At 42.8% G+C, this 15,120-nt stretch overlaps 1 protein-coding gene across 2 annotated transcripts in view; it reads right to left on the bottom strand.

The window, feature by feature from the left end:
- Positions 1 to 10,324: 10,324 nt before the first annotated feature.
- TMEM128 (transmembrane protein 128) overlaps positions 10,325 to 15,120 on the bottom strand; it is an 11,627-nt gene continuing 6,831 nt past the window's right edge. Inside the window, exons 4-5 of one of the 2 annotated variants that reach the window (XM_008571477.1) lie at positions 12,523 to 12,631; positions 10,325 to 10,814 (exon numbers count right to left, since the gene is read on the bottom strand). In XM_008571477.1, the coding sequence (XP_008569699.1) occupies positions 12,532 to 12,631 (100 nt within the window). In that variant the 3' untranslated portion in view covers positions 10,325 to 10,814; positions 12,523 to 12,531. The remainder of the gene's footprint in view (positions 10,815 to 12,522; positions 12,632 to 15,120) is intronic. The other variant, XM_008571478.1, reaches the window with a different exon arrangement.

Genomic DNA, 15,120 nt, shown 5'->3' on the forward strand with positions numbered 1-15,120 from the left:
GGGCTGGGCCCGGGGCGTGGCTGCGGCCGAGCAGGGGGCGTGCGCTGCTCCGGACCGTCCCCACCGGTCTAGTCCGGGACCGCAGAGGTCTGGGGGAGCCGGTGTGTGTCGGTGCGCGTGCGTGCGTCCGTCTGTCCTCGTCCCTGGGTATTTCTATGCTATGCGCGGGCTGTCTGTCTGTCTGTCTGTCTGAGGTGTGTTAAGGGTGGGGGGAGCACCTGCCCCTGGGGTAGGGGGCGGGGCGGTATTTTTGTGGGTCTCTCTGTGTGTCTGTCCGTCTGGTGTGCCCGTGTGTCGGCTCATCCCGGATGAGGACGTCTGAGGCTCTTCCCGAGAGGAGGGATCATCCCTCGTCCTCCCCCAAGGGCGTGGGGAGCTGCTCCTGGACGGAGGGGAACCGGGTCTGTGGGAGGGGATGTGCCCCGGGGTCCGCGGTGGAGCTGCGGGCGCCCGAGGGCCTCCCCTTCCAGGGCCCCCGGCGCCCGCCCTCCCCGGAGCGGCCGAGTCTGCCGGGGCGCCGCGAGGAGGAGGTCTGGGAGGTCCGCGCAGGAGAGCGCGCAGGGCGGGCTGCTTCGAGCGCGGGGCTGATGGCACCCAGGGGAGGATTCGGATCCCGTACCCTCCAGCCACCGAAAGACAAAACAAATAGCGGGTGGGACTTGGCTGGGGGAGGAGCACGACACGGGGAGGACACCCCCGCCGTGTTGGTTCAACGCTCTGCTGCTGCTATCTTGAAATTCATCATTTCGAGCAAATGGGCCCACGTTGTGGTTTTGCACTTTGCCCAGCAAGTTGCAGTAGCCCGTCCTGAGTGAAAAATTAGGGGTGGGGGAGCCCTTGACCCAGAAGGAGTTGACCTGGGGACCTTGCCTTGCCTTCATTCAATTCATTCATTCGTTCCATCAACACATACTTACCCCACGTGAGTCATTTGCCAAGCTCTGTTGTAGGCGCCGGGGATTCAGCTGTGAAAGACTCTGCCTCTGTGGAGCTGACATTCAGGTGGAGACAAATATTTCGGGAGTCCTCCCCGGGAAGCTGGACAGCATGAACCATGGGACTTCGTCCTTGCCTACTAGGAGGTCATGGCCCAGGGGAAAACGGAGAAACCAGCCTCCGTGAGCAGGGCTGCGGGAAGGGCAGGGCTGAGGAAGGCTGACTAGGGGCAGCACCTGCACTGTCTTCATTCCTGGGAGCAGGAGCTGGAATGGGGTAGGCATGGCAGAGGGTGACCCTGGGAGAGGAGCCAGCACGTGCAAAGCAATGAGCGTGAAACACAGGTTGTAATCAGGGAACACGTCCACCTGCAGGACTGGAGCTTGCTGTGTGCTCTTCAGCCACATGTCCCCAGAGCCAAGCCAAAGTGGACGCTCAGGATGTGAACCAGTGAGTTAATGAGCGCACTAACGAACGGGTGTGTGAATGAGCAAGGGAGGCCTGAGTGTCCTCATCAGATCCATGAGGGTGTAGGACAGACACAGTGTCGCATCTTCCCAGCCGTGCTTTATCCCTTTACCTTGCTTTTCATTTCCTTCTTGGCACGTTACCTGCAGTGTGTAGACATTGCTCTCTCTCTGTAACAAAAGCTCTGTGAGAACTTTGTCTTGTCCACTGCGGTGTCTCCAGCATGTTCAACAGCAGTGCCCAGTACATAGCAGGTGTTCAATAAATATGTGTTCGCTGGCTGGATGGATGGACGGATGGGTAAGGTGAGAAGGCTCTTTTCATCCTTTCTATTTACTCCATGTTCCCCTGTGGCCTTGTCCCCCTCCCCATCACCCCTATTTCTCACACATCACGGTAACTGTCTACTTTTTAACTGTTTTTCCAATTCTGAGCTCCCTAAAGACAGAACTATGTCTGGCTTATTCTGCTCTCTAGCACTCAGCATGTGCTCTTTTTCAATCCATCGAGAAATTTATACTGAGCATCTCCCATGTGCCAGGTACTGTGCCAGGCCTGGGGACAGCAAGATGAAACCCACATTTTGTACCAAGTGCCACAGGAACCTGGGAAAGAGAGAGCCTGGTGCCTGGCAAGGGCCCCATGAATGCCCCAGGCCCCCATAAAACCACTACTTTTTATTTCACTTTGCAATTTCACAACTCACATTTCCATCCATTATCTCTTTTTCATCAATCAGCTCCATTCAACATGGATTTTCAGAGAAAGTCAATATCAAGTGATGGTTAGGTGAGTGACTTGTAGTCAGATTGTGGGATTTGAATCAGGCTCCATCACTAACGCTGTGTGACCATGGACACGTTACTAAACCTTTCTGTGCCTCAGCCCCCTCATCTGTCAAATAAAGCTCTTAAAAATAATCATTCTTATGAGATTCTATGAGAACAAAGTGAATTGATACATATGAAGCACTTTGGAAAGTGCCTGCCAAATACAATGTCCCTAAGATACTGCTACTCGGGCCAGCCCGTGGCTCACTTGGGAGAGTGTGGTGCTGATGACACCAAGGCCATGGGTTCGGATCCCTATATAGGGATGGCCGGTTATCTCACTTCAGAGAGCGTGGTGCTGACAACACCAAGTCAAGGGTTAAAATTCCCTTACCGGTCATCTTTAAAAAAATTTTAAAAGATACTAATATTCTCTGAGCTCCTGCGGTGTGAGGCAGTGTGTTCCATCATACGTGTGCTCCCCTTCCACCCTGTCATTACTGGGAAACTGCTGCCCAGCCAGACTCTAAGTCCCAGTGCCCTTTGCATCTGGGTGGGGCCAGGTGGAGTGGAGTGGTCAATGGAGTATGGGAGCACCCCAGGCCCAGGCCATGAAAACCTCCCACGCCACTCTCCATCTTCTCTCCTCCCCCCACCAGCTGGACTTCAACACCATTACCTAGAACACCCTTGGAGCCTCATGCTGAAGATGGCACAGCATGTCAGCCCAAGTCCCCCTGGTGACAGGTGAAGCAGGTTCTCCCTGTTGAAGCTGGACCTTACATGAGTGGAAAATAAACTCACATTGTGCTAAGCCACTGGCGGTTTGAAATTTGTGTTATAGCAGCTAGCATTACCTTAACTCATTCAGTACAAAGGTAAATAATTCTCAATCCCTGTCTGAAAATCAGGTGGGACTGTCCATGGGCTACCTTGATTACATTCAATAAGCAATGAAATGTGTCTGGACACAACAGAGACTAAAGTCTTTCCCCTTTATTCTCTTTTCAGGAGAATGCTAAAGCCCATTGAGAGATTTACCCACACTGCTTTCTGCCTCCCACTGATATTTTTCAAAGGCCTGAGCTGCACAGGACCCCCAACTTCTTATGACAGATATGGAGGGCAGATACAGAGGGGACACAAGCAATGCTCTGATGGCCTCCAGGCCGTCTGCTTTCACTTCGTGTGCAGTGTGTCCCTCTGCCCACGGCCCACCGTGAGAACTAGCCACACGGCTCACTCAGTATAAGGGGCTGCAAATGCCCTGACCAGGCGGCCGCTTCCCAGTGACAGTTCAGTGCCACATGGATGATGATGGGAGACATGCTGTCCCCTTACATGGGCTCCCTGATTCCAGTGAGGACGGTGGGAGTACAGAGGGCCTGAGGACAACTGGCACACTTGACCACCAGAGGTGACACAGGGACAGTTACCCTGATGGGCAACAGGACCCAAATGGCAATGAGAAGATTTTGCCTCCAGTTGCCTTTGGTGATGGCTCTATAACCCCAGTATTTTTAAGAATAAGAGAGATGGGCAGTGTATTAGTTTCTTAAGATGGGTGTAACAAAGCACCACCCATTGGATGGCCTAAGGGCCTCCCACTTCAGTATGACCCCATCTTAACTTACATCTTAATTCCATCTGCAAAGATCCTATTTCCAAATAAGTTCACATTCAGAGGTACCAGGGGTTAGGACTTTAACTTATCTTCCGGTGAGATAAATTTCAACCAACCACAGGCAACCTATTCATTGCAGCTTTATTCACAGTAGTCAAGATAGGGAATCAACCTAAGCAACTATCAATGGGTAAATGAATAAAGAAAATGTGGTATGCAGTATACACAAAACGGAATTCTAGTCAGCCTTAAATAAAAGAAGGAAATTCTGTCATTTGCGACAAAATGAATAAACCAGGAGGACATTATGTTAAGTGAAATAAGCCAGGCACAGAAAGACAAATACTGCATGATCTCACTTACGTGTGGGATCTCAAAAAGTTGAACTCATAGAAGCAGAGAGGAGAATGATAGTTACCAGGTTCTGGGGGTTGGGGTGCTAGGAGGTATTGGTCAAAGATTACAAAATTTCAGTTAGGATGAATAAGTTCCAGAGATCTATTGCATGATATGGTGAGTACAGTTAACAGTGAATCGTATTCTTGAAAATTGCTGCAAGAGTAGATTTTAAGTGTTCTCATCACAAAAAAATGGTTAAGGATATGAAGTAATGCATGTTAATTATCTTGATTTAGGCATCCCATAATATTTCAAAACAACATGTACACAATAAATACATAAATTTTTATTTTTCAATTAAAAATATAAAATTTTGGGCCGGCCCGGTGGTGCACTGGAGAGTGCGCCGCTTGGGAGTGCGGCGGTGCTCCCGCCAAGGGTTCAGATCCCATGTGGAGACCGGTTCCCACTCACTGGCTGAGCGCGGTGCGGGCGCGACACCGAGGGTTGCGATCCCGTTACCGGTCAGTAAAAAAGACAAAAAGGAAAAAAAAAAAAAGACTCCCATATAAGGGCATTCTACAGCATTCCTTATTAACACTTTCTAATGATTATAATGTTAATTATCACAATCTTGGGCAAAACAAGAATTTGATCTCTTTTGCTCCTGTATTTCATTTTCTGCACTTTTTTTTTTTACCTCAAAGCTCCCTCTAATTCCTTCTTTCAACTTCTTAGTTCCTCTTTGTTATTTCACCATTTTCCCAAACTCTGTATCTGGAAAGTATGTGGAGTTCATTCTCAATAAAATATCAGTAAAATAATGCAACAATAATCAGGTGAAAATCTCTAGATATGGTAAGCAGAGATCTGACTTGAATCATTACAACAGATAGTCAAAAGCTCTCACCCAATTCCCAAACTTGAGCCAGTTCACAGACTTGAATGAGTCCTTGAATGAAGAGGATGGGTCCCCTTGACAAAAACCCTGCAACACTGCCACAAATATATGTTATGACTCTTCCTCCATGCCTTCCCCAAAAGGATCTACAGCATTAAACCATGGTGACCATTCACTGACCAAAGGTGTATACAAGGTCTTTTTTTCTTAACTTTTTCTTCTGAAATAATGTTAGATTTACAGAAGGGTTGTAAAGATAGTGTAGAGCACTCCTGTCTACTTCCCCTAATATCTAATACACCAGGGTACATTTACTAAAATTAACAAATTAACATCGATAGAATACTATTAAGTAAATATAGACTTTACTCACATTGAGCTACTTTTTCCACTCCTGTCATATTTGTTTTTTTTTTCTGTTTTTTGTCTTTTTTGAAAACACTAGACACGGGATCTGAGTAGATGCTTAGTCCTGGGCACGGTAGGTTCCATGGCCACTTCTTTTGCTGGGAAATCAGTTCCTTCATCAGAAGCACTGCTGTGTGGAATGCCATGACAACGACAACACTCCAGAAGTACACACATGGTAGCAGAAGCAGCATGGCAAAGGAAGGCAAATACATTTTCAGAATATGTGTCTAATTCGGGGAGGACCATCTATGCTCCCTGCATGAAGAAGGAAGTCCAATATAATCAAACTTCCCCCCAGGCAAGTGTCTCAGGGAAGACGCCGTATCAACAGCTTACTGTTGGTCTCTGCTGTCGCCCTCAGTCTCACTGCGTCATAATAAACTATCCAACTCATTGATATATAACTACCAGCACTTTATTGTGCTCCTGGATCCTGTGGGTCAGAGTTTGGAGACTGCTCTTTTTATGCTCTACAATGTCTAGACCTTAGCTAGGAAGACTTGCTGCTATGGTCTGAATGTTTGTGTCCCCCCAAAATTCACATGTTGAAATCCTACCCCCAAGTTGATGGTGTTAAGAGGTGGGGCCCGTGGGAGGAGGCTAGGCCATGAGGGTTGAGCCCTCATGAATGGGATTAGCACCCTTATAAAAGAGGCCCCAGGGCCGGCCTGGTGGCACTCGGTAGAGTGTGGCGCTTGGGAGCGCGGCGGCGCTCCCGCCGAGGGTTCGGATCCCATATAGAGACCGGTCTGCTCACTGGTTGAGCGCGGTGCGGGCACGACACCAAGGGTTGCGATCCCATTGCCGGTCGCGGTACAGGCGCGACACCAAGGGTTGTGATCCCGTTACCGGTCACGAAAAAAGACAAAAAGGAAAAAAAAAAAAAAAGAGGCCCCAGAGAAATCCTTCTACCCTTCTGCCATGTGAGGTCACAGCAAGAAGGCACTGTCTCTAAGGAAGCAGACCCTCAGCAGGTACCGAATCTGCCAGCACCTTGATCTCAGACTTCCAGCCTCCAGAACTGTGAGAAATAAATTTCTGTTGTTGATAAGCCAGCTAGTCTATGGTATTTTGTTACAGCCGACCAAAACCAACTGAGAGGCTTGAAGAGCTGGGGTAACTCAAATGGCCGGGCTGGAATCATCTGAAGGTTTCTTCACTCACATTCTGGCACCTGGAATAATCCAAAGGCTGGTCTCAGCTGGGACTGTTGACCAGAGCACATACTTGTGTCCTCTTTGTGTGGCTTGGACCTCTCACAGCCTGGCATCTGAGCTTTGAGAGGGAGCATCCCAGGAGGGAATCTATACCAAGCAAGTGTTCCAAGAGAACTAGGCAGAAGCTAATGGCCTTACCACCAGGTCTTCGAAGATACATAGCATCACTACTAGCAGACGCTATTGGGGAAGGCAGTCATAAGCCCACCCAGACTCAAGGGAAGGGGATAAAGAGCCCCTTTTCTCAATGGGAGGTGTGTCAAAAAATTCAGGGCCCTCTTAAAACCCTTGCAACGGGTTCTGCACTCAGCACTGGTGTTAAGCAAGCTCAGCCTTGGTGAGGGGGTGTCTGTGTTTCTGAACCCATGCACAGCCTCCATCCCTGCCACCACGCACCTTATAAATGAGCCCATCCAGCAAGTACTGGGGTGACAGGAGAAAGAGGCTGACAGACATCCACAGCACATGCCAGTTTCCCACCTTCTCTGTGGGGGGTGCCCATTGGTAAAAATGGTTGAAGTCACACATTTAAATGTGGTACATGTTGCCTCCAAAATCTAAACATTCCCATAAGCACTGCACATCTCAATGGAGGCAGTACAAGGAGCAGCATCTTGTCTGTCGGAGGTAACAATCAACATGCTCCAGGTCACTGAATCCCCAGGAACTTCACTGAGATGACAGACGCCTGAATTCGTAGAGTGAATTTGTCCCACCCTTTGTTTCACACATGGCATCTAGAGTACTTACTCCGCCTGTTCATCAGATCCAATTACATGACATCGCCAACGTAGTGGGCCAGTGTGATGTGGTGTATGAGGTCAAGACAATCAAGACCTATAATATGGCATATAACAAAAAGGTTGACTAGCCCTAAAGCAAGGCTGTAAAGGTGTTATGTTACTCTGCTTGGTGAAAACAAAACTGGTACAGCCTCTCTTATTATGGTATCCTATCATTCCAGTTCCTTCTAGGGAACCCAGATCTGTAACAGCATTCATACGTCAGCAATTTACAACTGGAGACAGTGAGCACAGAGAACTGTTCAGTGCAGTTTTGCTACAAAGGGGACTGAAGAAATGGGTAATAGCTGACGAAGATGGAGGGAATTCAGTTTCATGTTTGGTGTGTGTCTGAGGATGGGAGATATTACAACATATTTGTATGCTGATGGGGATGATCCATCTCAAGGAATAATAAATATACTGAAAGTGAGGAGGTGCAAAAAGGTTTGTAAAAGCTGCAGCTATACAGCTAGTCACACACTTTGCTTTAGAAATAAATCATCAGCTACACATTACATTTCTGTCAAAATGGGGAGAGACTATTCGTCAGCCTCAGAACCAAATCTGTGACACCTGGATGAGATCTCTGTGGCCCTTTTAGAAATAATTTATTCTTTTGTTCAGCTCGTCAATTCCTAATCTTCTCTTGACCACAAACCTACAATTCTGGTTCTTTAAAGTTAGTTCTTAGTGTATACAAAATATTCTTGATGGCTATTTCATTACTTTTAAAAATTCTACGTAGACAGTTACTAAAATCTGTAAAGCTCTTTCCCACCTCAAGAAATACTGAGCTGACATAGTCTTCAAAAATACATTTTGAAAAAGTGAAGGGCATCTATCCTAATCACGGCTGCCGAAGAGTCTAATAACTCCCATCACTCCTATTACCTAGAGACCCCAGCCCCTCTCCCCAAAACTATCCTTCTTTCTGTCCTTTACCAGACGTGGCTCTTTGGCGTTTCCCTTGATTCCTTTCCAACGCATTTCTCTTTTGCTCACATGTAGCCACAGACCATTTTTTTGTTGCATAAAGCCAAATACAGCCAGGAACCTTAAATCCTGTTTCAAGACCCCTAGAAAGACTGTCTCCCAAGTCAGGTCCCAGACACAGGTTTGGGGGAGTCCCAATCTGGTTTCTACCTTAATGAACTAGATTAATTTATCTGTATGCTCCCTGCCAATCCTAATGTCCTAGCTTCTACAGAGATGTCTCTACCCAACTGACTAGAGCAGGATAGTTCTCTACCCAGACTGCACATTAGAAATCACCTGGGGAACTCTTCCAACACTACAGCCTTGCCTATCAAATGACTCAGAACCTCTGAGCACTGGGCCTTCATAAGTGGTGTGCAACCCAGGTTGAAAACCTGGTCTTGACACTGACGGTCAGAGTCAGAGCACACACTTGCTTCTTCCATATCCCTGACTTTCATGATAAAGATTTACAACTATTATTTAGTTACCATTACTCTTATAAATTGATACTCCTTCTAAACAAAGAAGGAGTAACAAGATTGTTTGGTGCCATTTTTAAGTTTTTATTTAATAGTTTTAATAAAGGGGAAAGACTGATAAATAACTTGCATAGGAGTTACATGACAGGAACGGGGACCAGGCATGATCCTGTTTAAACAAAATTTATTAAAATGTCTCTTTTTAAGTAATAGGGTGGTCTTCATCCCATCCTAGCTGACCACAGTATTGGCTTTTGGCTAACTAGATTTTACGAGAAAATCCCAGCCTTAGGTTTCTATCCAAATAGTAAAAATACCCTTCAAAAAAAAAAAAGACAGATTTAACAGTTGAAAACGTGTGGGAATTGTCACTGGGGCACTCTCCTTTGGCCCCACCAAGGTCACTCCGGGAGTCTGAACAAAACACTCTAACTTCTAGGGTTTACAGCCTCAAGCTTGCATGGGACCCTCACATTGTTGACTGATTGGCTACCTGATTCTGGCCTTTGCCTGACCTTGCTCCCTATTTTAAATGAAACTCTCTGCACACCTTCACATACATGTGCACACAAACTGGCTTTGCTTCTGTTTATTTACTGATCACACCTGACTTTTCCCTTTGCAAACATCAGGATCTGATGTGATATTCCTGATTCTAAATTCTGCTTTCTCTTTCTTTCCCTCTCCATTACCCTTCATTGAGTGAGTACCTACCACCAGCCAGGCACTGTAATAGGTGTTTTATAAACATTATAGCTATTATCCACAAGACAGATATTATTCCCACTTCACAGATGAAGAAAGATTACTACTGAAGGTCTTGCAGCCAGTAACTGTCAGGGTGTTATCTGAACCAGACACAAGAGTTGACTGAATCAGGTCATCACAGGAAGTTACTTTACAGGGAAAGGAATCTACATCAGGTACATTTTATGTCATGATATCTACAATATTTGGGTTTAACGTGAACATATTTGCATTTGAAAGTGTAAACACTGTCCTGATGAGGTCTTTGAAAAGCAGAGTAACCTTGTCTAAAAAGATACCTTCATTATTTCTAGTGAATTCAAAGTGCAAATAGCTAAAAATGGAAGCTATTCCAAAGTCGGTATGAATAAAACCCACAAGAAAGCTAAAAAAAATATTTTATTTAAATGATACAGAAAAAAATTATACATACGTTAAAATCATTAAAAGTTCATACGTTAAAAAATACTAAAAACCCAATAATTTACAAAATGATAAAATCTAAAGTGATGGGAAAACATAGAATACTTTAATTTGGTCCCCTCAACTAATGAAATACCTAGTTATGACTGAAGTTGGGTTAAAGGCACATGACAACATAATTCCTTTAGATACACATTTTTTAAAATTTATCTATCTATCTATCTATCTATCTATCTATCTATCTATTTATTTTTGGCAACTGGCAATTACAGGGATTGAGCCCTGGTCCTTGGTGTTATCAGCACTATTCTCTAACCAACTGCACAGACCAGTCAGCCAAGCTGAGAAATTTCTTATTGATACATTTTATACAATGAACTGCTATTCCTTAAAATGGAAGAGTGAACAATTTATTTAAAAAATTGGGAGTGTGTTATGTACCTTTAATGAAACCATTACTTTCTCCAAAGATTCACACAGATTAACATTGCAAAATAGTTATTTCTAAATAACACAGACTTCTGAAATATTCAGTAATCAGTTGAGTTTAACAATATGCAAATGAAATATAATTTATTCTAATTTCCACAATAGATCTACAAAGTCACAATTTTTCCAAGGAAACCACTCACTTCGTAGATGCAAAAACACACTGTAGTTTTTCCATTATCTGTCTGTGATGATTTCAGCTAGCTGCATGTTTAATCATTCACTTTGAATTTATGTGTCCTTAAATCTGAAAGAAAACCAGCATTTATGTCCCAAACAAAACATTCTATCTTAAGCTACTGAATTGAACACTAAAAGGCACTAAAAATCTGTGATCTACAACACTATCTAGGTTCTCCATTGACAACTGTAAAGCCATGTCAGCAGTAAAAACTCAACACTAAATAGCCAAAGAAGATTTAACCACATTAGAAGGGGAGGGGTGGGTGAAAGGGTCAGACAGACAGGGAATGTTCTGAGATGCATGAGAATTATTCAGGAGCCCTGAGCTGCTTGTGGCGACACATGTAAAAAAAGACATAGGGCATGTGGTGAGGAGTCCCAGTGGTCCCTAGACACAGCGCAATGTATGAAGGACACTTTATACATCAGCATGGTCATGAGTGTGCTAGCAACTATTTTCAGACTGACAACAACAAGATTATGTCCTTTGCTTCTTTACACGGTTACACTGACTTTCCCTTAAAATCCCACAGTGAGAATATACTGTTAGCTAAAATGTCAGTTTTCTTTAACACCCCAATAATTTAGTGTATTAACATTTACTTCTCTGGGCCTCAGTTACCATATCTGTAAATTGCTATACGAAGCAGATTTCTTCCAAGTTCTGATATAAGTGACATGAAGGGAGGGACTACTTTTGTCTTTTTACCATGCCCCTCAGCACATAGAGTACTCTGAATACACACTTATTGAATAAATGAGTTATCTGACACTCTGAATACAGACTCTGCCATGTAAGCACCGGGCCCAGGGGTGGGGTGGTGTGTGAAAAAGCAGAAATTCCATAAATAACACGGAAGAAAAACGTTGATGTGTTATCCATCAAATTTTTATGAGGCAGCCAGAACAGTTAGAAAACGGCAGAATTCTTTTTTTCTGAATTAGGTAAAATTGCCCATTCTTCCTATATTCCCATTCCTTAAGAACAATCTAGCCAACAGTCATTGTGTATAAGTTGTTGGAAGTTGACTTCAATATAAAATAGTTTAATGTGTGAATATATCTATATAGGAAGGTACAAACACTATTTATCTGTAATGGATTGAATTATGTCCTCCCGAAAACTCACTGAAGCTTGAATTGTGTCCCCCAAGTTTTATGTATTAGAAACTTAGCCCCACTTAACTGTTAAGAGGGTAGGAAATCCTATTATGGTAATTGAAAGGTGGAGCCTTGAAGAGGTGATTGGATTGTAGGACCCTGCAGTAGTGAATGGGTTAAAAATGGTGGTCAGGGGCGTGGTTCTGGGGGCTTTAAAAAGAGAGTGAATGAGGAGGTTACTCTTGGCACGCTCTCAGTGCTTCTTCCATCTTGCAATGTGAGACCCCTGGGTGACTGTTGCCACCACCAAATGGACTTTGGATTTCCCATCCTCCGAAACTGTAAGCAAATAAATTTTGTTTTCTTTATAAAATACCCAGTTTCAAGTATTTTGTTATAAGTAACAGAAACGGTCTAAGACACTATCTTTATGAGGTCTTTGAAAGGCAGGTTAGGTTGCCTTCTCTAAAAAGTAGTCACTTAGAACTAAATTTTACAAAAAGAGGTCTCAGTCCCTTTTATCTCAGAGTACAATGGACAAACACCTCTGCTGTAAACATGACTAAAAATAATTCACAAGTAGTCTGTTACAGCTGTGTCTACTGAAAATTGTCATGAAAGATATTTTTCAAATAAATTCATTATTAAAAATATCGTTCCAGATATCTTACCTTCAGAAATCATCCAAGGAGTGAGATAAACATTACAACCCCCATAAACTGGGTAAATAACAACAACGGAGTGAAAAACGACCACACATGCCATAAAGCAATGTTGAAGCTAAAAAGAATAAAAATAAACAGTTGACAACTGTAACTTAACATATACAGACATGTTTTATTCTAGAATCTAGATTTAGAGAACTCAATTTGGGAAAGTTCATCCAGCCAGAAACTTTCTATATATACCTTGTTCTCAGATATGTGATCTCGGCAATACTGGAAAGGAAAACTCTATATATACATATGGAACTATCACAATTTCTTTAAAAAGTTCTTGGAACTGGAATCACTAAAGGCCTTTTAATGGGAGTTGGCATTGCTTACTAGCAACTTAAGTCTCTTCAAGTTAGAGCCTACAATGGAACTTATATTAAAATAGCTATAGCCTGCTTTTATGATCTCACACGCTATCAACCTATCATGATAAAAAAGATAAAAGTACTCTCTTTAAAACAGAGTGAAATAAGTAGTCATTTATAAGTTGCTATTAAATTTTCATTGAGAAAAACACTATTCCTGTCACCAAAGGAAAAAATAAAACATCTTCTAAGTGCAAATGATTTTGTTTGTTTGTTTGTTTGTTTGGTTTTTTTAAGTGCAAATGATTTTTAAGAATGAATTTGTAAGAGCAGAAGGTAATAAGGAAAACAATAAATAGATAATTAAATAAGTTTTTCAAATAATTGTTGGTTTTAATATAATATTTTGTTAAATGTGAATTTTAAAATCTATAACCCAACTGACCTAAAAAATTAACATTTCTGGGGGTGACCTTAGCCTTATGAGAAAAAATAAAATACATCTATATGCCTACATCACTGAAGGGTTAATAGTAACCACATCACAATGTCAAATATCCTTAAACTTCAACTTCAGAAAATATGTCATAGAAGGCACACATTTACACTGAATGTGTATAAAGGTGTGTGGCTTTTCCAAAATCAAAATTCAATTAATAAAAAGGAAAAAAAAAAAAAAACACTGAAGACCTACACTCTTAGTTTACACAGTCTATGAAGAGTAGTTTTCTTTCAGGTTGGCACAATCATGGGATATATTTCCTTTGTGTTGACCGTAATTTACAGATTTTCTTCAGTGATCAAGTATTACTTTTATAAACAGAAGAAACAAAAAAACTTTCTTTCCACTGAGTACCTATTAACTTATGAAGAATGATATTCATTGTGGCATTTAGAATAAAAATAACTGCAAATCAGGGAACTGGTTAAATAAACCATGGTATGTCCATGCTGTGAAAACTATATAACTGTTTAAAAGGATGAGACACATCTATATGTACCATTATGAAGAAATTCCAAACTATATGGTTCTTTGAAAAAGAAAAGGAAAAAAGAAAAGACGATCAACCATTCTGAAAAACAGTTTGGGGCCAGCCACCAAAAAAAATCAAAAAACCAAAAGAAACAAAATAGTTTGACATTATTTACTGAAGCTGGAGGTATGCATACACTATGACCCAACAATTTTGCACATACACACACGTACACACATACACGTATACCTAACAGATATATGTGTACATGTGCTACAAGAGACATGTACAAAATGTTCTTAACAGAATCCTTCATAATAACCCCAAATTGGAAAAAACCCAAAGCAGTCAACAGTGGAACAGATAAACTGGGATGCAGTTATACAGTGAAATGTTAAACAGCGATGACAATGAACAAATGTCATGGGCAACAACATGGATGCATCATACATAACGCTGCACATAAGCAGCCAAATGTAAAGAACACATACTATCTGAATCCATTTCTATAAAGTTCAAAAGTATAGACAAAAAAGAATAGGGTGTTGGGCCGGCCCGTGGCTCACTCGGGAGAGTGCGGTGCTGATAACACCAAGGCCACGGGAAAGAAAGTAATTACCATAAAGGTCGGGACAGTGTTTACCTGTGGCAGGAAGATGTAGTGACAGAGGGGCATGAAGGGGGTGACCAGGGTGCTGGCTCAGTTCTCCTTCTTGACCTGGGTGCAGTTTACACCAATGCTTATTTTTTTTTTCTTTTAAAAGATGACCGGTAAGGGGATCTTAACCCTTGACTTGGTGCTGTCAGCACCACGCTCACCCAATGAGCTAACCGGCCATCCCTATATGGGATCCGAACCCGTGGCCTTGGTGTTATCAGCACCGCACTCTCCCGAGTGAGCCACAGGCCGGCCCACACCAATGCTTATTTTGTGATCATTCATTCAGCTGTACATTTCAGTTTTTTCTGCTTTTCTGTATGTATTATATGTCATCATGAAAAAAAAGATTTAAAAAGCAAAATGCAGAATATTGTGGAATTTCGGGCCGGCCCAGTGGCGCACTGGATAGTGCGCCGCTTGGGAAGCGTGGCGGTGCTCCCGCCCTATAAGAACATTTTCTAAGGTTATACAAAATGTAAAACAATATGATGAATTTGTTGGAGGGAGAATGGGTTTTGAATCTGGATATCCCTGGGTTCAGATCTGCCACTTACTCTTTTTTTTTTTTTTTTCCTTTTTTTTTTTTTTTTTTTTTTTTTTTTTTTTTTTTTTT

This window comes from Galeopterus variegatus, unplaced genomic scaffold (genome assembly GCF_000696425.1).
Source record: "Galeopterus variegatus unplaced genomic scaffold, G_variegatus-3.0.2 Scaffold689, whole genome shotgun sequence".
NCBI lineage: Eukaryota > Metazoa > Chordata > Mammalia > Dermoptera > Cynocephalidae > Galeopterus > Galeopterus variegatus.